Raw genomic sequence first — 24,345 nt, 5'->3', positions numbered from 1 at the left:
AACCAAACCTGCAAATCCTGGGATCCTCAGTTATGAATTACAACTAGAGCAGAGAACAAAATTTGACTGAACACAAGAAATGGAAGCAAAGGATAAGTAGACTCTAAATCTCTTGGTGAACATGATTGTGTAGATATGTTGTCTTTCAAGAGGGATTAAGGAAGAGTACAAATAAATAATATGAGAACTTCAAAAACAACTCCAGAGAAAAGGATGGAGAATTTAATCATGAAGACTCAAGATAATTATACTTCTGTAAATGATTTGTTTGATGAGTAAGAATGTCAAACACCAAGCAATCAAAATGTAGATAATAGATAATGTAGATAACACACATACAGTAAGAACATTTCAGCTAACAGTGTGTAATTTTTTAAATCTTAGACTTTTGAAAATACTTTACCTGTTTAAAAAATGTTTTAAGGCAGTAAAGAAATATGCATTATTTTGAATTTTCATTTATTAAATTTAACCTGAACTATTCAACTTTCGGTTTCAGTATCTGACACCTGTCAATATACAAAAGCTAAAAAAGAAAATTTCAGAAAACTGTGATCTTACAAACAAATTAAAAACATAGGGAAGAGAAGCACCTGGGTGGCTCAGTCATTAAGCGTCTGCCTTAGGTTCAAGTCGTGGTCCCAGGGTCCTGGGACTGAGCCTGGCATTGGGCTCCCTGCTCTGTGGAAAGCCTAATTCTCCTTTTCCCACTCCCCCTTCTTGTGTTCTCTCTCTCACTGTGTCTATCTCTGTCAAATAAATAAATAAAAGCTTTAAAAAAAAATAGGGAAGAAACAGCAGCAGAAAGTCTGGAGTAGAATCGCTAAGGAAATGTTGAAAAACAAAAATAAAACTGGGGGCATCATGTTACCTGATTTCAAGCTTTACTACAAAGCTGTGATCACCAAGACAGCATGGTACTGGCATAAAAACAGACACATAGACCAGTGGAACAGAGTAGAGAGCCCAGATATGGACCCTCAACTCTATGGTCAATTAATCTTCGACAAAACGGGAAAAAATATACAGTGGAGAAAAGACAGCATCTTCAATAAATGGTGCTGGGAAAACTGGACAGCTATATGTAGAAGAATGAAACCCGACCATTCTCTTACACCATACACAAAGATAAACTCAAAATGGATAAAAGACCTCAATGTGAGTCAGGAATCCATCAGAATCCTAGAGGAGAACAAAGGCAGTAATCTCTTCGATATCAGCCACAGCAACTTCTTTCAAGATATGTCTCCAAAGGCAAAGGAAACAAAAGTGAAAATGAACTTTTGGGACTTCATCAAAATCAAAAGCTTCTGCACAGCAAAGGAATCAGTCAACAAAACAAAGAGGCAAGCCACGGAATGGGAGAAGATATTTACAAATGACACTACAGACAAAAGGTTGATATCCAGGATCTATAATGAACTCCTCAAATTCAACACACACAAAACAGATAATCATATAAAAAATGGGCAGAAGATATGAACAGACACTTCTCCAATAAAGACACACAAATGGCTATCAGACACATGAAAAAATGTTCATCATCACTAGCCATCAGGGAGATTCAAATTAAAACCACATTGAGATACTACCTTATACCAGTTAGAATGGCCAAAATTAGCAAGACATGAAACAACGTGTGTTGGAGAGGATGTGGAGAAAGGGGAACCCTCTTAACGCTGTTGGTGGGAATGCAAGTTGGTGCAGCCACTTTGGAGAACAGTATGATTCCCTATGATCCTGCATTACACTACTGGGTATTTACCCCAAAGATACAGATGTAGGGAAAAGAAGGGCCATCTGTACCCCAATGTTTATAGCAACAATGGCCGCAGTCACCAAACTGTGGAAAGAACCAAGATGCCCTTCAACGGACAAATGGATAAGGAAGATGTGGTCCATATACACTATGGAGTATTATGCCTCCATCAGAAAGGACGAATACCCAACTTTTGTAGCAACATGGACGGGACTGGAAGAGATAATGCTGAGTGAAATAAGTCAAGCAGAGAGAGTCAATTATCATATGGTTTCACTTATTTGTGGAGCATAACAAATAGCATGGAGGACAAGGGGAGTTAGAGAGGAGAAGGGAGTTGAGGGAAATTGGAAGGGGAGGTGAATCATGAGAGACTATGGACTCTGAAAAACAATCTGAGGGGTTTGAAGTGGTGGGTGTTGGGAGGTTGGGGGAACCAGGTGGTGGGTATTAGAGAAGACACGGATTGCATGGAGCACTGGGTGTGGTGCAAAAACAATGAATACTGTTATGCTGTAAATAAATAAATAAATAAATAGGTCTAGAGTCAACGTCAAGCTAAGATGAAAGCAATGAAAGCATGAAAGACATTTTAGGTGTGAGGGTAGGATGATATGAAACATATGACATGAAAAGGGATCTAGTGACAAGAGGGAGTATGGTAAAAATAAAATAAGCTTGAAGTTAAAATTTCAGTAGCAAATTAAAACTACATTGGTCACAATGAAAAGGACTGATGGTAGATAAAAATAAGTTATTGGAGTTGAGAACATAATTGGAGAAGGGTTTGTTCTCAATACCTGGAAAGACTGAAAACAATCAGGTGATATGAAGAAGAGAGATACCATGTATAATAGGTTTGGTGGGGTTCTTTTCTTTCTCTCTTTCTTTCTTTCTTTCTTCCTTCCTTTCTTCTTTTTTTTTTTAATAGAATACAAAACACAATCAATGACATGGCTAAACAAAGCTTTGGAGAAAAAGGAAGTGAAGGACTATATGGGCTCACTGTGGTCCAGAAAACAATAAGGAAATATATCTACCTTTAAAACACCCTAGCAAATCTTTTTAATTAAAAGATGAAGATATAAACCTAAAGTACTGAGAAGATATTTTAAGTTAGATTTTTCTATTTAAAAAAATCAGAATCAGTTTTAAGAATTAGAGAATCTGTGTAACAGAAATTTGAGCTAATGGACTAAATGGTGTATTAGGAAAAGATTGCAACTTAAGAAGATTATATATAGTCTGGTGTTTCATTCATGTAAGAAGAAAACAGAGTTTTTGGATATCTAAGGTTTTAGAAAAGACGGAATTTCTGTGGTCATCATGAAAGTATTACCCAAAATGTATTCTAAGTAAATGAGAGAGTAAGCAATATAAAAATTTCAAAGAGAACTTCTGGTATTAAAGAATTGGTGGTGAATAATGAATTCAATAAAACATGGAATTGCATTTAAGCAATTTATTGTAAATTTATTTATAAAATGTGAATGCAAAATATTGGTGATAAAAAATAGGCAATTCAGCAAATTATAATTTCACTGCAATAATCTGAGTTTGATGCTCAAATAAGGTAAAGTTGTCTAGGTACTAGAAGAAAATGCAAAACTAAAATCATTCTCTTCCATTCATGACTTAGTAATCAAAATATATATATAAGATAAACAGTATCTCTGAAACTTATTTTAAAATAAAATATGTACCTTCCAAATCACTTAATATGTGTGTGTGTGTACACATATATGTATAGTCTTTTTTTTTTTTAAGATTTTATTTATTTATTTGACAGACAGAGATCACAAGTAGGCAGAGAGGCAGGCAGAGAGAGAGGGAGGAAGCAGTCTCCCTGCTGAGCAGAGAGCCTGATGTGGGACTCCATCCCAGGACCCTGGCCTGAGCCGAAGGCAGAGGCTTTAACCCACTGAGCCACCCAGGCGCCCCTATGTCTAGTCTTTATGACAAGATTTAGAAACTAGTTTGTTTGTTTGTTTGTTTGTTTGTTTGTTTTTATTTAATAAAGAGAGAGAGATCACAAGTAGGCAGAGAGGAAGGCAGTGGGTGGGGACCAGAGGGAGCCTGGTGTGGGACTCTGTCCCAGGACCCTGAGATCATGACCTGAGCCAAAGGCAGAGACTTAACCCACTGAGCCACCCATGCCCAGAAACTAGTATTTTTAGCATATGGAAAATTATTAAGAGAAAACATGAGGGATAAGAGGGATTCTGGGTAAGCTGGCCCAACAGGATTCTTGCTGAAGGCAGAGCCAGGTGATCAGATATTACCTAGGGGGTGATAGAAGGTACAGAAAGAAACCCAAGCAAATATTGAAGGTAATTGGATATGGAAGGTGGGGGTCTCTGACTGCACAAACTTAACAGGATTCTGAGGAAAATTAGCAATACAAAGATGGGTGTGGAAGTACAAAAGGTGAGGCATAGTTGGGAAGAAGACTCAGAGGACCCTGACTCAAGGTTAGTCAAGGAGGAAGTCTGGCAACATTGCAGCCCTAAGTTTGAGATGGGGATACTTTGTTTGGAACTTACAAATAATTCAACACTCCAGGTATCTCATAATTCACTCATGTGTCCCAGAGTTAATATACCTGCTAGTTCCTTAGCTAGGGAACCAAAAAATTAGCTTCAGATATAAAGCTTGGTTATTGGGTTTTTAAGTTCTATTACTGACGAGTTCTTTCCAGTTACAAAATAATGTGGTAAGATGGTACAGTATGATATGGAGTTGATATAGTGTATATGGCAAGGCTTGGAATGGTATGTATTTCATGGGGAAGACTATTAGCAAAGTGAGAGAAAGTTTCTTAGTGTAAGAACAATACAGGGGCACCTGGGTGGCTCAGTCCAGTTAAGTGTCTGCCTTCAAGTCAGGTCATGATCCCAGCATTCTAGGATTGAGCCCTGCATCAGGCTCCCTGCTCAGCTGTTCAGTGGGGAGTCTGCTTCTCCCTCTCCCTCTCCCCTTCCCCTAGCTCATCTCCCCCTCTCTGTCTCTCTCAGATAAATAAATAAAATCTTAAATTTTTTTTTAAAAAAATACAGTATTATCACAGAAAACTGGAAATTAGAAAAACATAATCTCTGATACTATCACAATAGAACAACTTGTATCATCTTAAGATAATTTCCCTCCATGCTTTATTTTATGAACAACATTTATATCATTAATATTTTACTGTAGATACAAATTTGTATTCTGCCTCTCTGTCTATCATTATATAATAAGTACTTTCTGTGTTGCCACATGGTCTTTTTTTTTCACGTGGTCTTTTTATTATTATTTTACTGACTACTTAATATTTATTATGTAAATATTTCATACTTTAAACTTTTGGGGTTTGGGCAATTAAGCCATTTCCTTTCAAATTTTCAGTAAAAAATGTTATTCTAGCCAGTCACTCAATGATAGAAATAATTTTAATGAAAAACTCAGTTCACTTTCTTACCGAAAGATTCATACACTCACCACAACGGTGTTACTTGTTGTTTATGTATGATCAGATAGAAATGTAAAGAGATACTGATCCAAAAGGAACTAAAACTCTAGAAACTACAGTTTATCTTGAAGCTTTTATACCGAGAGACCAAGATTCTGCAATACGTACAGTTAGCAATCTGACAAAGGCTTTTCAACAATAATTATGTTAAATTCATTCCAAATTTCCTGAAAATAAACTAATAATTAATATAAATTTGGGAAGGAAAGAAAAAAACTTTCCATCCCCCATACAACAGTAATCTAAGCGCATTAAAGCAATTTTGCACACCCTACCAAAAATTATAGGTTGCACGTTTTGGTTTGACTAGTCTACCCTCAGGAGAAAAGATGATAAAGTGCCTAAATCATTTGGTTTTGCAACTTGTCATAGCTAATAATAATTTATCAAGACAATTTGCTTTAAACTTTTTAGTGGGGGGGAATGGGTATGTAAAAGCAGAAGTATGTAAACTTAGTCTAATTGTAAACAGCTCACTTCCAGAACTTGCTCTATTTAGAACTCCTGCTGTTCCTAACTTTTGTTCTTTTGTTCTCTCTGCACAACCACGCAAGATTGAACTCCACCCCCCTAAAAAGTCAACTGACTTATATTTTAGCAGCGAGAATTTGAAAGATGAAAGGGTAATTGAAATGAGTATTGTTAACATGATTCAGTATTTTTTTTAATTCAGCTTAACCTGCATGTAGAGCCAAACAAGCTGGTAGGGTTTTCCAGGAAGCCTTTCCGTGAGAGACCTTTGACAAACGCAGAAAATCCAGCCGCAGAGGTTACTCGAGATAAAAGCGCATTCATATTTAGTCAAAGGGATGACGTGAGTGAGGTGCTAGTTAAGTGTCTTAGCTATTAAATGATGGCGCTCAGCTTCCATACTCTGGCAGGAACTCTCACAGAATTCTTCCGCAAAACGCATCTCCCAAATTGGAGTGGAATGTGGAGGCCTATAAAAAACAAACGGTTTAAGAAGCAAGATCTCAATTGTTATCTGTGCTTTTGGCAGCTGAACCAGTGAGCCCTCTGGCTGACTTGTGCTTCTTCAGTTCTCTTGGGATTTCATGCTCCGTCATCCCTGAAGAAAATGATTTTGAGTGTAGAATCTGTTGACATCTTGTTAGTTCTGGGGGAATAGGACTTCTGAAGAGAAAAGACAAGACCAGCCAAGAAATCCCCCATAGGAATCAGAATGATTGGTCATGGAACAATTTTATGTGTATGTGAATCTTTTCAGAAAGGAACCCTCTCTGTGTCCCGGTTCCAAGATTCTTTGCTAGAATCCTTCTCAAAACCAAGGAAACCATTAAAGGTCATTCCAAGACAGCCCCAAGGGTCAAGTCCCCTTGAAATACTTAAAACCTGCTATGAAGTACTTGAAATGTCTCTTTTCCAGATGAACCAATCCAAACACTATTGATGAATCCTTAACACTATAAAATTTGTGGGGTGCCTGGGTGGCTCAGTCAGTTAAGCATCAGGCTCCTGAGGTCAGCTCAGGTCATGATCTCGGAGTTGTGGGCTCAAGCCCTATGTTGGGCTTCCCTCTCAGTATTGAGTCAGTTGAGATTCTCTCCCTGTCCCTCTACCCCTCCCCCTATTCACACACATGCCCTCTCTCCCTCTAAAATAAATAAATAAATCTTTTAAAAAAAACCTTGAATGCCCTTCCTAAGTCCTTGTCTGCCTGGTCCAGTGATAGTCTGGTAGCTCTATTTCTTTCTTGAAGATGGGCTCCCAGTAGGGAGCAATGACTCAGGGACAGCAACCAGTACACAGCTGGACAGGATTAGGCTCTCTGGACATATTTAGGTTTGATACCACATGAGATGTACACTGCGGAGGAATTACCCAGGTAATATAATTACCTGAGATCATATGATACATAGGTTGAACTTGTTAAAGAAAGTACAAACTCAGATGAGTTCTGCAGCCAGGCAGGTGACAGGTGTGATGCCATCCAATGACCATAAGGAGTGACAGGGATTGCACAGAGCATCCTTACAGGCATGCAGCCTTTTTTCTGTCTTTAAGCACTATGTGGGACAAATAAAGCACTGAACTCACCCATGGTCTGTGGTTGGCTACTACTGTACCTTGGGCTGGTCTATGGTGCGGCATTAGCAGCAGCACGTGGGCAGCTGGACCATCCAATGTTTTTATTGTGCTAAACAAAATAAACTCTTTTGGGAAGAGAGCAGTGCATTACAAAACGAGCAGCAATTGCTTACTTAAAATCATTCCGGAGTAAAGTTGTCAATGCTCCTAAAAATCTCTCACGACACTTGGACATTGGTTGAGATCTCCTTTCCCAAATCTACAGAAATATGTTTCTTCCACAAATATTTATCACTGATAATAATGTTAATGTTATTTAACTTTTACTGTGTGACAGTCATTATGCTAAGTATTTAGTGTGCATGTTTAAAAATAATCCTCTGAAAAAGAACATGAAATTGGCAATGCCTACAACTGGTACAATGCAGAAATTTCCTGCTGTTCTTTCTCTGTCCCTTTTTCTTCCCCCCGTGATGGCACACATTCTTTTTACCCATAACACTAGGTACCAGGCACAACAATCCTTAGAAAGAAACTCCTTAAAAAATTTGCACTTATTTATTCTGTTACCGCTTATAGACTGACAGGAAACTCAACTGATTTGTTTTCAGTGTTTTTTCCCCAATTGTCATATTTCATGTTCTTGTTAAGACATCTTTCCTCATATTGTAGACAGAGCTCGGATGGAAAGTCAAGCCTTTTCCACTGTGGACTGCCTTGCTGCTGGGCAGGAAGAACTCATCCTCTTGCAGGAGAAGGTCAAAAATGGGAAACTATCTGTGGATGAAGCGTTAGAGAAATTTAAACATTGGCAGTTGGGGAAGACAGAGCTGGAAATGATTCAGCAGGTAATACTGACCCCAGCAGGTAATACTGACCCCTTCTGGAACATTCCCTCACTTGCAGAGCCTCTCTGTAAATGTCTTTACAAGAAACACAGGTAACTGTTCTTTTGATTTTTAACTAGCCACAAAAAAAAAAAAGGTGTTTTCGAACTACCAATTAAATGTTTCATGTGTGCAAAGCATTGGTGAACTCAGTGCCAGGACCCAGTTAGTGAATGTTTTGTCAATCTCATTGCTGAAATTAAGGTGAAACATCTTACACTAACATGTGCTCAGCATTCTGAAGAGTACACTATATTGACCAGGCTTAAAGGGAACAAGAAAATAATTTAAATCATATCAGGCAATAGTCCTCAGTGAAATATAGTAAGTTTTCCCTTCCTTCCCCTTAACCTTTGGGGGGAAAAAACCTGTATATGTCAGTCAAGATTTACAGAGAAATGCTGCCAAGCATATTAAACTTCAGATAAGCTTGTCTTCTATTAATATAACATACATCCTGAGAGGATCTTAGAGTAGATGGCTCTGGGATGAGCCTGGCAACAATATATACCCTGTAGACCCCATGACATTCCTCAGTGAGGGGTATGAAGACCGTATTCTGTTTTACCCCGCAGGCCTTCCTACTCCCAAAATAGTCCAACAGTTTTTTCTTCTCATCACAGAAAGCCCCAGTGCCATAGAAACCAGTTCTCCAAAAACTGATTGAACACATTTAATTAGCTGGTTTAGGCCAAAGTACAAATAATCATTTGATCTCAAGAGATCATTTTTATTGAAAAACAATGCTTAGGAAAACATTTTTAAACAACAGAAGAATGAGTCCCAGTGATAACATTTCAAACAAATGGGCACAGAGGCAGAAGGTGTTGAGGGAAGGAGACTTTCCCAGCACCTTTGATATCATTCCTTCTCAGAAGTCACCTGTCTTGAAAGGTAGCTCTGGTTGTGGGTGGTGACTGGACCTGAGCCGGCTTATGCAGGGCCAAGCTAGGCAGTTGTTTTTCCAAACAAATGGAGAAATACTGATTGTACAGTTTTGCAACTGATTGTTGTTCATGATCAGAATGACAAGAGGGCTTCTCGATCTGTGCCCATGCCATCACCGTCAAAGTCCCTCTCATCCTGAAACGGGTAGACTGTGCCCAGGTGTAGACCTACACAATCACTCTCCTAGCACTGCCAGCAAGTTTTGTTGAAATAAGTCAATTGTCCTTCATTCTCCTTGGTCCATAATAAAGTTGACAATTTAGAATGATCCAACCAAAACACCTTCTGAGAAATTATTTCCCTTGTTTTATTAAAGTCTCGGTTGGTTTTATTTTGTTTGTGTATTTATATTTAATATTGTCTTAGCAAGAATTTAAGGTGGTCTGTAACTACTTTAAGACTGACCTGGGGCGCCTGGGTGGCTCAGTGGATTAAGCCTCTGCCTTCGGCTCAGGTCATGGTCCCAGGGTCCTGGGATCGAGCCCCGCATCGGGCTCTCTGCTCAGCAGGGAGCCTGCTTCCCCCTCTCTCTCTGCCTGCCTCTCTGCCTGCTTGTGATCTTTCTCCCTCTGTCAAATAAATAAATAAAATCTTTAAAAAAAAAAGACTGACCTGACTGTCCAATATATAGTGAAAATGAGATAATGAATACGGTTAGTGTTATGGAAGACAAAACAAAATTTAACCTATAAATAAATACAAGAACAAGCACCAAGCCTGCTTTCCATTAGAGCTAAAAGTTCAGTGACTCTTACTGAATACTGTTTGACGATCAGTCCTTTTCCTTTTTTATGTTTCCAGCGTTAGTGAGATATAATTGCCTATAACACTGGGTAAATTTAAGGTGTACCACCATGTGGATTTTACACACTTACATATGATTACCACCATCGCGTTAGCTAACATCTGCATCATGTCACAAAATGATCACTTCTGTTCTGAGGTGACAGCATTTAATAGCTACTCTCTTAGCAGCTTTCCAGTATTTAATTCTATATTGTTTACTGTAATCTCCGTGCTGTGTATTGGATCACGAGAACTTATTTATCTTATAACTGGACGTTAGTACCCTTTGACCAACTTCTCCTCTTTCCCTCCACTCCCCGGTCCCTGGTAATCACCACTCTACTCGCTGAGTCCAGTGTTTTTAGATTCCACATTTAAGCAATATCATACCGTGTTCGTCTTTCTCTCTGACTTTTTTCACTCAGCATAGTGCCTTCAAGGTCCATTCATGTTCTTGCAAATTGCAGGATTTCCTTCTTCCTTAATCCATTCATCCACTGATAGGCCCTTAGGTTGTTTCCGTATCTTGGCTATTATGAATAATCCTGCAGTGAACATGAGGGTGCAGCTCTCTCTTCAATATCCTATTTTCATTGTTTCCAGATACATACCCAGGAATGGGATTACTGGATCAGATGGTAGTTCTATTTTTAATTTTTTAAGAAACCAATTGTGGCTACACTAATTTACATTCCCACCAATAGTGCACAAGGATTCCCTTTTCTCCACATCCTGCTGACACTTGTTACCTCTTCTGGATGATAACCATTCTAACAGGTGTGAGGTGATAATACCTCAGTGTGGCTTTGATTTGCATTTCCCTCTTGATTAATGATATTGAGCACCTTTTCACATACGTGTTGGTTCATGTCTTTTTTCAGGAAAACGTCTTTTTACTTCCTCTGCCCATTTATTTCTCTGACCATTTTTTAACTAGATTATTTGGATTTTGCTGTTGCATTGTTTGAATTCTTAATATATTTTGGATATTAACCCCTTACCAGATAGATGATTTGAAAATATTTTCTCCCATTCTGTAGGCTGCCTTTTCATTTTTTTTTTTAATTATTTTTTCTGCTGTCCAGAAGCTTTTCAGGTTGGTGTAATCCTACTTGTTTATTTTTGCTTTTGTTACTTGTGCTTTGAGGTGTCATATTTAAAAAACTATGATGAAGGCCAACGTCAAGGAGTATTTTTTCCCTGTGTTTTCTTAGTTCTTCATAGAAGGGCTTGGACAACACCCAGAATAGCAGAAAAAGGAGTGTTATCCCTATTTTCCCAACATATGTACACACTCATTCCCATACACTTTTCAATATTACCCTTGTAGTTTGCAAAATATTCATTTCAATCCCGAGGACAAATCTATCAGGGGTACCTGTAATGTTATGTTATTATAGAGGTATTATCCTAAGAAAATAAGAGGGAAAATGGCACAAACATAGAGTTTATAATAGAAGAGTTTCTAGAATCCTGAAGACCCATGTAGAACCCCTGGCTTCGAAGGTGAGATGGTTGAGAAGGTAGAAAACTTGCCTTTCACACTCCCCACTGCTGCTGGTAATCAGTGAGTGCCTATAGAAGAGTGTTCACTCCACTCACAGAAGAGGATGTTTATGGCAATGATAACAACTATCCTTTTAGGAAACATGGTTTCTCATTTCAAGGGGTAGCCTGCTTTACATTTTGGTTAAAATGATAATAGATGTTCAATGTAGAATGTGTTGGAAAGCAAAGAAAGATCACAAATGAGCTCAGAAGGGGAATCCAGTTATGTATAATTTGCTTCCAAGTCCCTGGTTCTTAGAAGGAATTCATAAGAAAGATTGTGCTCACAGATGCTGGAAATGGGCTCAGGCAGTATCACATCACCACTGTGCCACACTTTTGCTTTTGAACACCAGATAGCCAAGATAGCCCCCTCAGGTGTTAGATTGGGAAAATAGCAACCACAAGAATTGGGCTCTGAGTCCCCAAGCTGACTCTATCACTTAAAACTGTGTGTTTTGGGAAAATTATGTAACCTTTCTGAATCTCAGTTTCTATATATGTAAAATGAGATGATGACTTATATACTTCATGAGTTTGCAAGAATTAAGTTAACACATTTAAAATATCAGGGATGGTTGGTTGGGACACTGTAAGTACCACATTAGTGCTACATAGTCCTGGTGGTCCTAGTGACAGTAGTTGATGTTCTCATCTTGATCTATGACAAATTTATAAACCTTCACTTGTATTTTCTGGTCTTTTCCTCATTAAGGAAAAACTACGCCAACTGCGAGATTGCATTATTGGGAAAAGGCCAGAAGAAGAAAATGTGTCTGGTAAGTAAGATTTGTCTGTTATTCCTTTATCATTCTGATAAAGGAGAAAATGCAAGGACTATGGAGTCAAACAGGTTTGAATTCAAATCTGTGCTCCCTCACTTCCCCACTGCATGATTGGACAGCATCTAATCCCTAGTACTCAGGTTCTTTGTCTGCAAAATAGGAGTAATTATAGATATGTCTGGAAGTGATTGTGTAAGTTAACATCTAAAATATTTTTCACCTTCTTTGACCCATAATGGACCTTCAATAAATGCTAGTTTATTTCCTTTGATTTCTGTGAAATTTGCAAATAAGATAATTCCCCTCTAGTTTTTTATATGTATGAGCCATTACACAGAGTACTGAATTATTAAGGAGTCATACTTTTTTAATAAGGTTGAATATTTCTAATATAGTCAGTTCTCACAATTGTCCACAGGTGGATCATTTTAAATTGTAAATCTCAGGTTGCTTTCCCCTGTAGCCAGCATGCTTTTTGGCAATGCAGATCCCCCTTGCTAATAATTAACGGGTTGCTCTCAAGGTGGGGGGTGGGGTGGATGGACACCACTCATTTTAATGTTAATACAAACCAAACATTATTAAGATGGTAAATCTTCTCCAAAGATAAACAGCATATTCCAAAATTGAAAATAAATTATGTCACAATTGGACCACTCTTTCCCCAAGTCCTTACTCCTGCACAGATAATTAAAAACTGACAACCACTAGCAAACCCTAAAATTTCCATCTCTTCCATGTTCAATAAGATTGCATAGATTTTAACTACTGCTTCATGTTGAAATCTACCCTGAAAGAGCTTATTAAATTGGTATCTGCTTTTCCAAGGAAAATTCTGTAAGTGCTCTTAGAAATGTTTTCTAAAAACAGAAATATACTTTCTAAAATAATTGAGTTCACAAATGCAGGGCTGATTTACACATAACTGAGTTCTACAGATCTCCATCCTAATGTGGCAAAATATTAAAATTTTAACAATGTATCAAATTATAAAATACATAAATACCTTTACTAAGGAACATTAGGTAGTAACAGCTAATATTTGACTATTTACTCTACACTTAATGTTATCTTTTTAGTTTCATATAATAATCCTTCGAGTTAGACATTAGTCTCAATTCATAAATAAGGAAACTGAGATTATAAGAAACTAAGAAGCCCAAAGACATACAGATTAGAAACTTCAGTTTATTTCTTTTTTAATCCAAAGTCAACGCTTTTAATCATTGGTATCTTAATTAGGAATTAGGAATTGGCTAGTTCCCCTTCTAACCAAAAGTAGTACCAGACAAACCCTCCCACTGTATAGAACACTAACAGTGGGCAAAAATATGAGGCAGTTGATTTCAGGCAGTAGGCATTTAGTAGCCTAAGACTTAATTCCAGTGACAAAATATAGAAGGTGACTCTAATGATTGCCCAGGAGACTGATTTTCTGACTATAGGCTGTGCAAAGCAAGGCAGTCTTTTGACACGAGGAGGAAAAGATCAGAGTTCAGGGCAGCCAAAGCTTCTGCAATGTGTGTGGTGGGTCCCTGAAGAGGTGATAGCTGTGTAGAGAGGTAGCCGCACAGGCCACAAGTCTGTGGCCAAGAGATGAGCTGTCCATGTGTAGGGCAAGACCACTCAGACACAAGATAACAGCTTCTGGGACACTGAAAGCAAAACAAGACACTAGATGAGCAGAGCCAGGGAAAGGTCAAACTGGGGATGTTCGAGTTCTTGCCCTGTCAGAGTGAAAAGATCTCCTTAACACTTTGTTAGAACACCTGGCACCCCGCTGTGACACCCAAGAGATGTAATGACTAAAGACCGTGACTTTTCCTCTAGAGGACCTCCTCTAAACCTGCCTTAACAAAGCCTAAAACCAAGGCCCTACAAGGTTTACATAGAAGGTAGAGTTTGTAGGCTCAGTGCCACTGGGAGCTTTAAAAAACACCGGGGGCTATAGGTCAACACTGTTAAAAGCATAAAACTAGGCCTATACAAGTTCATGCTGGTCATCAGACTGTCTGCTAAAATGAGAACCTACACTTATTACTTAAAGAGGAATACTACAGAATCCAGAATATACAGTTGATTGTCTATAATGTCCAGTATTAATTTTTTTAAAAAAAGAAGGGAAGATATACAAGATGTAGGAAAATGCAATCCATAGAAAAGAAAAAGCCATCAATAAAAATTGCATCTAAAATGGTCCCATTGTTAATCTTAACAGACAGAAGACTTTAAAGCAACTCTTATAACCACAGTTAAATTAACAAAAAATATGGTGTTAAGGAGTGAATAAATAGGGAATCTATTGATATTTACAGAATACGACATGGGAAAAATTAGGATACCTGTTTGTTTAATGTGTACAAGGAAGGTTTACCAAAATAGAACATATGCTGGGATATTTAAAAAGTTTCAAAAGATTGAAATCTTCAGAATACGTTCTCTGAAAGATTTCAGCCTTTTGAAATCTTATACTATCTTACCACGACAGAAAAAAATAGAATTTAACTAGGAAATTAGAAATGTCTCGAAGTCATTAGGAATTAAGTACATTTCAAAATAACACATGGGTCAAATAAGAAATCACAAGAAAATACTTCAACCTGAATGATAGTGAAAATACAGCATATCAAAATGTGTAGAATGCAACTAAAATAGTACTTTAAGGTAAATTTATGGCTATAAATAGTGTAGGAGAAAAGAGGAAAAGCTTAAGATCAGTGATCTATATTTCCACTACAGGAAACTGGAAAATAAAAAGCAAACTAAGTTCAAGAAGAGGTAAGAGGAAAACTAGAAATATCAGATTAAAAATCAATTAAAAAAATGAAAGAGATGAATAATAGAAAAAAGAACAAAACCAAAAGTTAGTTATTTGAAAACATAACTAAAATTGATAAAACCATGACAAAAATGAACTGGAAAAAAGAGAAAACAAGAATTACCACATCAGGAAAGTAAAGTGAGGCTATCACAACAGAACCTACAGATATTAAAAAGATACTAAAGAAATAGAATTAACCTTTTGCCAATATATTTAACAACTTAGATTAAAAGAACAAATTAATTAAAAAACAAAACTTACAAAGCTAAAATAATTACACTCCTCTGCACATAATATTTTACATAGTCAACAAAGATGAGGCTGGGAAGGAGGCAATAAGAGCAGAAGAAAATGAACCTAGAGGTGTTACAAATACATAACATATCCACACTGAAGGGAGGCAGAAATAAATTTAGAAAACAGTATATTCCAAGGATAGGAACAAAAGAAAAAAAAAATCAGTACATAAAAATGTATTCTGCTCTCCAGTTAGTAGGTTTATTTCTCTATAAGGGTATAGTTTAGAAATTTTCAAAACTACCATTTGTATATTCTAGGATTGAGTAAGTAAATAAATGTATTATGGGTAGTAATAGACAGGCTTCCTATTGTCAGAGAGAGGAGTAACTACTAAGGAAGGAAGGAAAGCTCGAATGAATCTTTTGGTTCTACCCTGGAGTTGGAAGTAAATGTAACAACTCACGTTTGTTAATATATATATATTACAAATGATATAGAAATACAGTTGTATGTATAAACATATGCACTTCTTTAACCCTGTCTGCTGAAAAGACCTAGAAGCAATGACAGCCCAGCACCAATGAGCACATCTCACACCTAGGTCTTCGTTTATAAAAGCAAATGGCTAATTATCACATGAAAATATGCTCAATGCCACTAATCATGAGGGAAATGCAAATTAAACTAGATGAGATATCAAATATAATGGCTAGAATTTTTAGATATTGCCAAAATGAACTGATTCGGCTATGGAACAACTGGATATGCATTGCATGCATTGCTTATGGAAGTGTAAAGGGATGTGTTGGCTTTCGAAGAGTTAAATATGCATCAACGTTATGGCCTAGGCTAGCCACTTCTAGGGATTTTTCAAAAAGAAAGAAAGAAAGAAAGAAAGAGAAAGAATGAATTACGTGTATCCAAAGACTTGCTCACAAAATTCTTAGCAGTTTCATTTATAATGGCCAAAACAGAAAAAATCCAAATGTCCAATAGAAGAAGAGATAATTATACTACAGTATATTCATACAGTGGAATACTACTCAATAACAGAAAGAAATACCTGCTATTAACACAAAACAACATGAATGAACCTCACAGGAATTATGCTAACTGAAAGATACCAAACATGAAGGAGTACATGGTTTAAAATTCCATTTATCTGGAATTCTAGATAAAACCAATCTATAGCAATAGAAATCAGATTGGGATCACTAGAGATAATGGTGGAGTGATGATTGATGTCACGGGGCACAAGGAATTTTCTTTTTTCTTTTTTTAAAAGATTTTATTTATTTATTTGACAGAGAGAGTTCACAAGTAGGCAGAGAGGTGGGCAGACGGGGCAGGGGGAAGCAGGCTCCCTGCTGAGCAGAAAGCCTGATGTAGGGCTCAATCTCAGGGCTCAATCCCAGGACCCTGGGATCATGACCTGAGCCAAAAGCAGAGGCTTTAACCCACTGAGCCACCCAGGTGCCCCACAAGGGAATTTTCTGTAGAGAGAAATGTTCTCTATCCTAACTGGGTGAAGGGTACATGGCTGTATATAATTGTCAAAAGTCATTAGCCTATATACTTTAGAATGTTTAGTTGTACTATACATACGGAATAATGTTAATTAAAAAAAAAAAAGAAGAATGGAATAGCTCAGGCTAGAAGAATCAAAGCAGAGGAGTGAGCTTTTACTAAATGTCTAACTTATCTAAAATCCTAATACCTTGGGACAAGCATCAGAAGGAAAAAAAGGCAAGAGTAGTAAAAGACATGGTTTCACACTGTGGCCAAAAATCAGTACATTTTTAATCAGACTGAAATTTCATAGTCACAATCAAAGACAAGAAGTAGTCAAACAATTAAAAAGAAACAAAGTTTAAGATAAACGTTGAGCCAAACTCAATAAACGTCTCTTTCTGTCTTCTAGATAAACTCACGATTGTGCACTATCCAAATGGTAAGTTATTGGTATTTACTAAGAGTTTCAGACTACAGAAAGGTACATGGTAAACTAGTTTCAATATTAATGTAAACCTAATATGTTTATGCAGGTCAGGGCAGAAACTCATATTGATTTTCTATGTAGAAACCACTTGACATCCAAAATAACTTGGGGGTGATTCTAGAATAGCAATGTAGAGGCACTGTTACAGAGTAAAAAAAAAAAAAATGTGCTTTGAACCCTAATGGACCTAGCCCTTCATAGCTTACCAGTTACCACCTTTGGCAAGCCACTTAAACTATTTAGGCCTCAATTTCCTCGTATGTAAAATGGAGACAAGACTTCTCCCTTAGGGATTGCTATAAAGGCAGTTGATGATGTATAAATGGGAGCTGATACTTGATAAGTGGGAGTTACTGGTACAGGAGGTGAAATTGAAATAACACTTGAGAGGGTGATTCGCTTTAATGTGGTCGGGAGGAATGTGTGCAGAAGGTTGTCAGTGGTCAAGAGGAGCCAGGGACCAGCTGGGAGCTCTGACTAACCTAGGAGCAACCATAACAGTGACCATGGGAATGGAGAAAAGCAACTGATAGAAGCGAGTCATGTGGCTAGGATGGAAAATGGAAAGCCTGTGGTAAAGGCAGGAGGAGCAGTGGCCAATGGGAAGTAGTAGGACCAAGTTTTCATTAAAAAGTGTACTTTGAGAAGACATCTAAATGGCCAACAGACACATGAAAAAGTGCTCGACATCACTTGGCATCAGGGAAATACAAAGCAAAACCCCAGTGAGATACCACCTCACACCAGTCAAAATGGCTAAAATTAACAAGTCAGGAAATGACGGATGCTGGTGAGGATGCGCAGAAAGGGGAACCTTCCTACACTGTTGGTGGGAATGCAAGCTGGTGCAGCCACTCTGGAAAACAGTATAAAGGTTCCTCAGAAAGTTGAAAATAGAGCTACCCTATGACCCAGCAATCGTACTACTGGGTATTTACCCTAAAGATACAACTGTAGTGATCCGAAGGGGCACAAGCACTCAAATGTTCATAGCAGCAATGACTATGGAAGCCAGACTATGGAAAGAACCTAGGTGTCCACCAACAGATAAACGGATAAAAAAGATGTGAGATATATATGTATATCTATCTATCTATCTATTTATATATAGATAGATAGATAGATATACATATATATGTACCAGATATATATATATATCTATATATATCTCGCAGAATACTATGCAACCATCAAAAAGTGAAATCTTGTCATTGCAGCGATGTGGATGGAACTAGAAGGTATTATGCTAAGTGAAATAAGTCAATGAGAGAGAGACAATTATCATATGATCTCTCTGATATCATAAGATATCAGAGAGGCAGCGGGGGGTTGGGGTTGTGAGGGGTAGGGAAGAAAAAAGATGAAACAAGATGGGACCAGGGAGGGAGACAAACCATAAGAGACTCTTAATTTCAGGAAACAAACCAAAGGTTGCTGGGAGGTGGGGGTGGGAGTGTTGGGATGGCTGGGTGATGGATATTGGGGAAGGTATGTGCTATGTTGAGTGCTGTGAATTGTATAAGACTGATGATTCACAGATCTGTACCCCTGAAGCAAATAACACATTATATGTTAATTTTTTAAAACATGTACTTTGCAATTGGCGGATTATGATAAATGGGGGAAAAATGAAGATGGCGGTGGCATAATCTAGTTGGGTCGTTTTAATTTTTTAAAACGTGTACTTTGCAATTGGCTGATTACGATAAATGGGGGGAAAATGAAGATGGCGGTGGCATAATCTAGTTGGGTTGTTATTCAAATCTAGTTGGCATAATCTAGATGTGCTTAAGCAAAAGCAACTCCTCAGCATCCTGTAGTCACCTATATGGGGACGAGAAATTAACAGCACACTTGCCAAGTGCACCTTTTCAATATGCCCCTTCCTATCTCTTCTGTAATTTTCCCCTTTACCCATATCCTACTCAGAGCATATATCATTTTTTAAAAGTACTGAATAAATGAATCATTAAATATATGAAAGACAGAAGCAATAGTAACAGAGTTTATATTTCTAGGTAATGAAAATGCCCGCAATGAAAATATGTTATATAACATACCCTTCCACAATAAGGTAGGTTGTGTTTATGTTAACTTTTATAAAATGCAAAAAAAAAAAAAAAGAACTTTGTTGAAAAAGAATGTAAGAGCCTTCTGTCCTATGCTTGGAAAAATTTAAACAAATATGATCAAAATAGGTTACACTAGCTTTTGTGTGCAAATTACTGCATGAGCAGTAATTTAAGGAAATTGACTATTTAAGAAAAAAGCAAAGAAGGAACTCAAAGGAAAAAGCGCCAAAGCCAAAGTATAGCTGAATTTACCATATACAGACCAAATAAATCTTAGAGGAATGATGGATACGTGTTTTTTGTTTGTTTGTTTTTTTGGTTGGTTGGTTGGTTGGTTGGTATTTTAGCAACAGTAATATGATGAATCTATTTGGACCACAATGTATACTATCCTTAAAGTCTAGTAGAGGAACAAATGTAACCCCAAAATATTGTTCATGTAAATAGCATCAATTCACATGTAGAGTTAACTGAAAATGAACTGCTAACAAGAGGCTAGATATAACATGAAGCAAAGAGAGCCACCATTGAGAACTAAGACTATTTCAAGGTAACACTGTTAAGGCCCTGGCCACAAATTCTTCTTCAAAATCAAGCATGTTATTCCAACTATCTACATATGTGATGTAGGAAGTTCTCACTATGGCCCAGGATCATGCAGCAGATGGATTTCTTGCTAAAATCCAGAATTAGAGCCCTTGGTAAGATCTCATAATAAATCAATTTTTAATAACCCGTTAAGCTCTCCTCTGTTTTGAGTAAATCATAAGGAATCCTGAAAGTCATTTGTCCTTAAGAACTGATTAACACATTTGCATTTCTGGACCATCCTGTGGGCAACCGGTGAGCTATAGACCAAAGTCTAAAGAGTATGGACCCATTAAATTCACTGGGCAGGAGCAGAATCATGGGTACCACCAAGTCCTCTGAGTTTATGAACATATCCTGGTCAAACAAAGATCCTTCTACAAGTTCTGAATGACTGTACAAGCATGGCATATTTCTGGAGAACAATATTTAGGGTAAGAAAAAAAGAAAATAAATTCTGAGCACTTGGGCTCTCCCTCAAAATGGAAATAAAATTTAAACTCAAGGACTTTGCTATTGGTGAGCTTTACGATGCTTCTTTCCTTCGAAGATGGAGGAACGTCTTGCCAGTTCTGTCTATGAAGCTATTTTCCAACAAAAGGCAACTATGACTTTATCATGTTTCTTTGTTCCACCTTAAAATGGAGAAATGCTAGCTCTGTATCTTTTTCTTTCTTTTTCTTAGCTTCCTACTAGACTCCAAGTTGAAAAGGAATTTGGATTCTGTTGCAAGAGAGATTACTAAAGAAGGTAAAATATCAGTTATATATATATATTTTTTAATATCAGTTATATTTTTAAGAAAGCTTGAAGCAGGCTTATTAGAGACCTGAAGGAATCATTTGTCTAGCAAACAGAATACTTTAAATATTTCATTGTCTTCTCCTGAAATGATAAACATGTGTATTTTTTAAGCCAAAGGTGATTGTTCCTTAGAAAGATTTATGGATAGGGGTGATTTTTTGCTAGCTAATCAATTTCAATTGATGATCCATTATTCATTAATACATTTCTCTGATCTCACTTTCAGGTTATTATAATGAAACCCAAAAATCTGCAGACACTGTGCTTTCTGAGTGAAGTAAGCTTGCATTTGGATTGCCTGCTGTCTTCAGGGAAAATAGCATACGATGAAAGCAGAAGCAAACCTCTGGATTTCACAATTTGTTTTTGCCACAATTTTTTGGCATTAACTTGCTTCAGATAGGTATATCAAGATTCAGACTGAATGCCATAGAACAGTTGTATTCTTTGATAATTCTTGTATTTCACGATGCATTTTGCCACTGAAGCAACTGTTTCCCATTTTGAAAATTAAAGGAAAACAAGAGCAGAGAAGTGAAATGCTCTGTAGCAAAGTTATTGCGCCTGTTTGAAGCACTAACCTTATCATAAGTTGACTCCTCTGTCCTTAGAATGACCATGAAAATACAAATTTGTTTCATACATATTTGCCTTTTAAGTGACTGGTCCATTTCCTGAATTTCAGACATTTAAACCTCTAATTATTATTGTCACCTCATGTTTTCAGAAACCTTCTCTTAGTGCCTATTTGCATATAACCTTGAGAATATTATTTTTTAACTTTCTATATCTCAAATTAATATACATTTCAACAACCTATAATCTTTATTAAAAGACTTACACTTTCAGCAATGTATTTCTTAGAAACAACTTACTAGTTTAGAATAGAACAGTTTTATCATTCTATGATTTTCCATGTACAATTCCTGCAAATAAAATTAATGTTTAAAATTATGTCTGGCTTTCCAAAATAAGTGTATAATAAACAACCATTAAGTTCCTCTGCTCACCAGTTTACAAAAGGAAGTCTCCTGAAAAAAATTTTAAACTCATTTAATTTCACTGCTTAAGCCCCACAAAGTAAACACACAAATGATTTTTTTCTAGCTTCTAAACAGTGATAAGAATATCGAAAGTGATTCTACAAAACATTAATCACAGGTTTCTCATGACTATAAACATTCTCAAATAAGCTCAAGTTCTAAAAAATAATAGAGATGTTTGATTCATCCCTAGCAGACGATGCTTTGATGATGACTTTTAGAAATCTAGTCTATAGTTTCACATCCAAGCTTTTGAGAAATGGCCTGCCCTTCCATACACAGTGATTAATTATATCCAAACAATGATTATAAATCCCCCATTTACGTGGGTTGTCCCACCCAGAGAGTTCAGTAAACCAATGGGAAAATTTTTTATATAATTTTCCACATCTCTAAATTGAAATATATGTCTCATCTCTAAAGTAGAAACCTCTATATTGGCCTGTGACTGATACCTACAGTTTTATCAATGGCTTTATTCTTATTAAAAATGTGAAATCCAGTGACAGGTAAAATGTCAGTGTTTCTAATTATAAAGCAATTGGATTATCTCTTACCTGAGACTCAATTAAGAGTGGAAGAGGGAGATGAGGCTTGAATATTATTCAGGTCTTTAACATAGATGGAAATTGAAAATCAGGGCCTCTGAATACTACTTTTATGAAGTAAGCAAACTTGGATTAAAACTATGGCAAAAAATAAGTCCCTTTAATAGCCTCTTTCCTGAGATACTCTGGCCCTTGAAATTTTACCACTTTACCATGACAAAGAGACCTGGAAAAAAGAAACCCAAAAATAGCTGAAGTCTTCCTCATGCTTCCTCTACCATGGCTCCTCCCATCCCTCACTGCTTTGGGAGATGGTTAGATAAGGTTGGAATTGGGGGATCTGGAGGAATCCATATCATTACCTGTTGCACTGGAGGATGAGATGAAAAGTGGAGAGAATGCAAGCATGGAGGAAGACTAATACAAATTTAGGAGTGATCCCAACTGAAAATGCCCCATGGAAAAGTGTTTTTTCATCTCTGGACTCCATCCCTAACATGTAGAATACTGTCCATTAACTTTGAGATGCACAACAGAAGCTTTGCATTCATGCTAGAAGAGAGGAGAGGTCAAGGCAAAGAGCAAGGTAACAGAAAGGTGTGGACTTTCCTTGGAGATTTGGGGCATTTCTCAGAGACCCCTAACCACTGACAGAAAGGAAAGACCTACATGGGAGATCTTTTGAAGAGTTTGCGCTGATTCTTGTAGCCTGAGCAGCCAGTAGCTAATATACCTTATCTTTCCCATCATTTCTTTCTTAAGTTGGGTTTGTTTCCAAGCCATTACTCCTAACTTTGGCCAAGTTAAATTTACCAGAACTCTGACTTCCTAGGACATTCAACTGGTATTGAATGTTATCAGAGTCTTATGTTTAATATTAATTCCCTTATTTTCTACCATAACAATTTCCTAGGTTAACATAGAGCATAGAGGAAGCACTTATTCCAGTGGTTCCTAACTGGGCAATTTTGTTCCCCTTGCCCAAGACTTTTGGCAATATCTGGCAACATTTTGTATTGCCATAACTATGGAGAAGGCGCATCTGGCATCTGGTGTGTAGAGATGAGTGATGGTAATAAAAGTCCATAATACACAAGGCAAAGAATTAACCAGTCCAAAAATCTCAATAGTGCCATGGTTGAGAAACCCTGATCTAGACTAGACAATAAAATGGGATTAACACTTAAAAGAATGTTGTTAAAATAGAAACAGCTTTCTACAGAATTTTCTCAAAGTAGAAACCCCTATGATAGCAAAATGAATGGCTTTGTTTTGAAGCACGTATAGCTTAAGCTTAAATGGATCATTAAATACTCAAAAGAATGGATGACTCCAATATATTTTCACAAATCTAACATTCAATTATTCTGCCAATGGTGGTGACTCCAATTTTTAGAAAATGAGACTGTTCTCAGTATTCTAATGAGAATGACCTTGAGTCATCATTATATCCTACTTGTACACTAAGTATTTGCTCATCTGAGGTCCTTCTAGTTCCCTATAAAACGAAAGGGTCTGATTTTAATAACTTGGACTTACCTGAATTTTACTGCATATTGCTGTTCTAAATGGGTAAGTATTTAAGAGCAAGATCTGCCTCGTGACCTGATCTACTAGGTCCCAGCTGATTGGCCCAGAGCTGGTATGGGGCCCTACTTGCTGCATTTTCTGTAACTATTCTTGCCAGCCATTGTGGCCTGCCTTTTGTGTGGGGATGACCTTGAAAGGCAGGGATTACCATATAAAAGACAACAAGAGGTAAGATTCTCAATACAATATACCTCAAATTTATAAACTACAGCATATGATTTTTTCAATATTTTCATCTTCAAAATGTAGAGAATAAGTACATCCTCTATAATTTTCATGGTTATTAAATGACATTGGATATTTATATGAGCAGTGCAGTACTTCATTCAAGAGCATGAGCTTTGAGGTAACACTGATCTAGGTTGAA

At 37.1% G+C, this 24,345-nt stretch overlaps 1 protein-coding gene across 2 annotated transcripts in view; it reads left to right on the top strand.

Annotated features, from left to right (window-relative positions):
• The window catches only part of BANK1 (B cell scaffold protein with ankyrin repeats 1), a 268,683-nt gene extending 246,932 nt beyond the window's left edge, over positions 1–21,751 (top strand). For both annotated transcript variants that reach the window (XM_044224400.1, XM_044224399.1), the window contains exons 12-17: positions 7,992–8,167; positions 12,204–12,267; positions 17,256–17,285; positions 19,352–19,407; positions 20,679–20,743; positions 21,024–21,751. In XM_044224400.1, the coding sequence (XP_044080335.1) occupies positions 7,992–8,167; positions 12,204–12,267; positions 17,256–17,285; positions 19,352–19,407; positions 20,679–20,738 (386 nt within the window). In that variant the 3' untranslated portion in view covers positions 20,739–20,743; positions 21,024–21,751. The remainder of the gene's footprint in view (positions 1–7,991; positions 8,168–12,203; positions 12,268–17,255; positions 17,286–19,351; positions 19,408–20,678; positions 20,744–21,023) is intronic.
• The last annotated feature ends 2,594 nt before the right edge of the window (positions 21,752–24,345 follow it).

The sequence above is a fragment of the Neovison vison genome, chromosome 11, assembly GCF_020171115.1.
Source record: "Neovison vison isolate M4711 chromosome 11, ASM_NN_V1, whole genome shotgun sequence".
Classification (NCBI taxonomy): Eukaryota; Metazoa; Chordata; class Mammalia; order Carnivora; family Mustelidae; genus Neogale; species Neogale vison.
The sequence above is the reverse complement of the archived record's forward strand: the minus strand, read 5'-3'. Positions and strand labels throughout refer to the sequence as shown.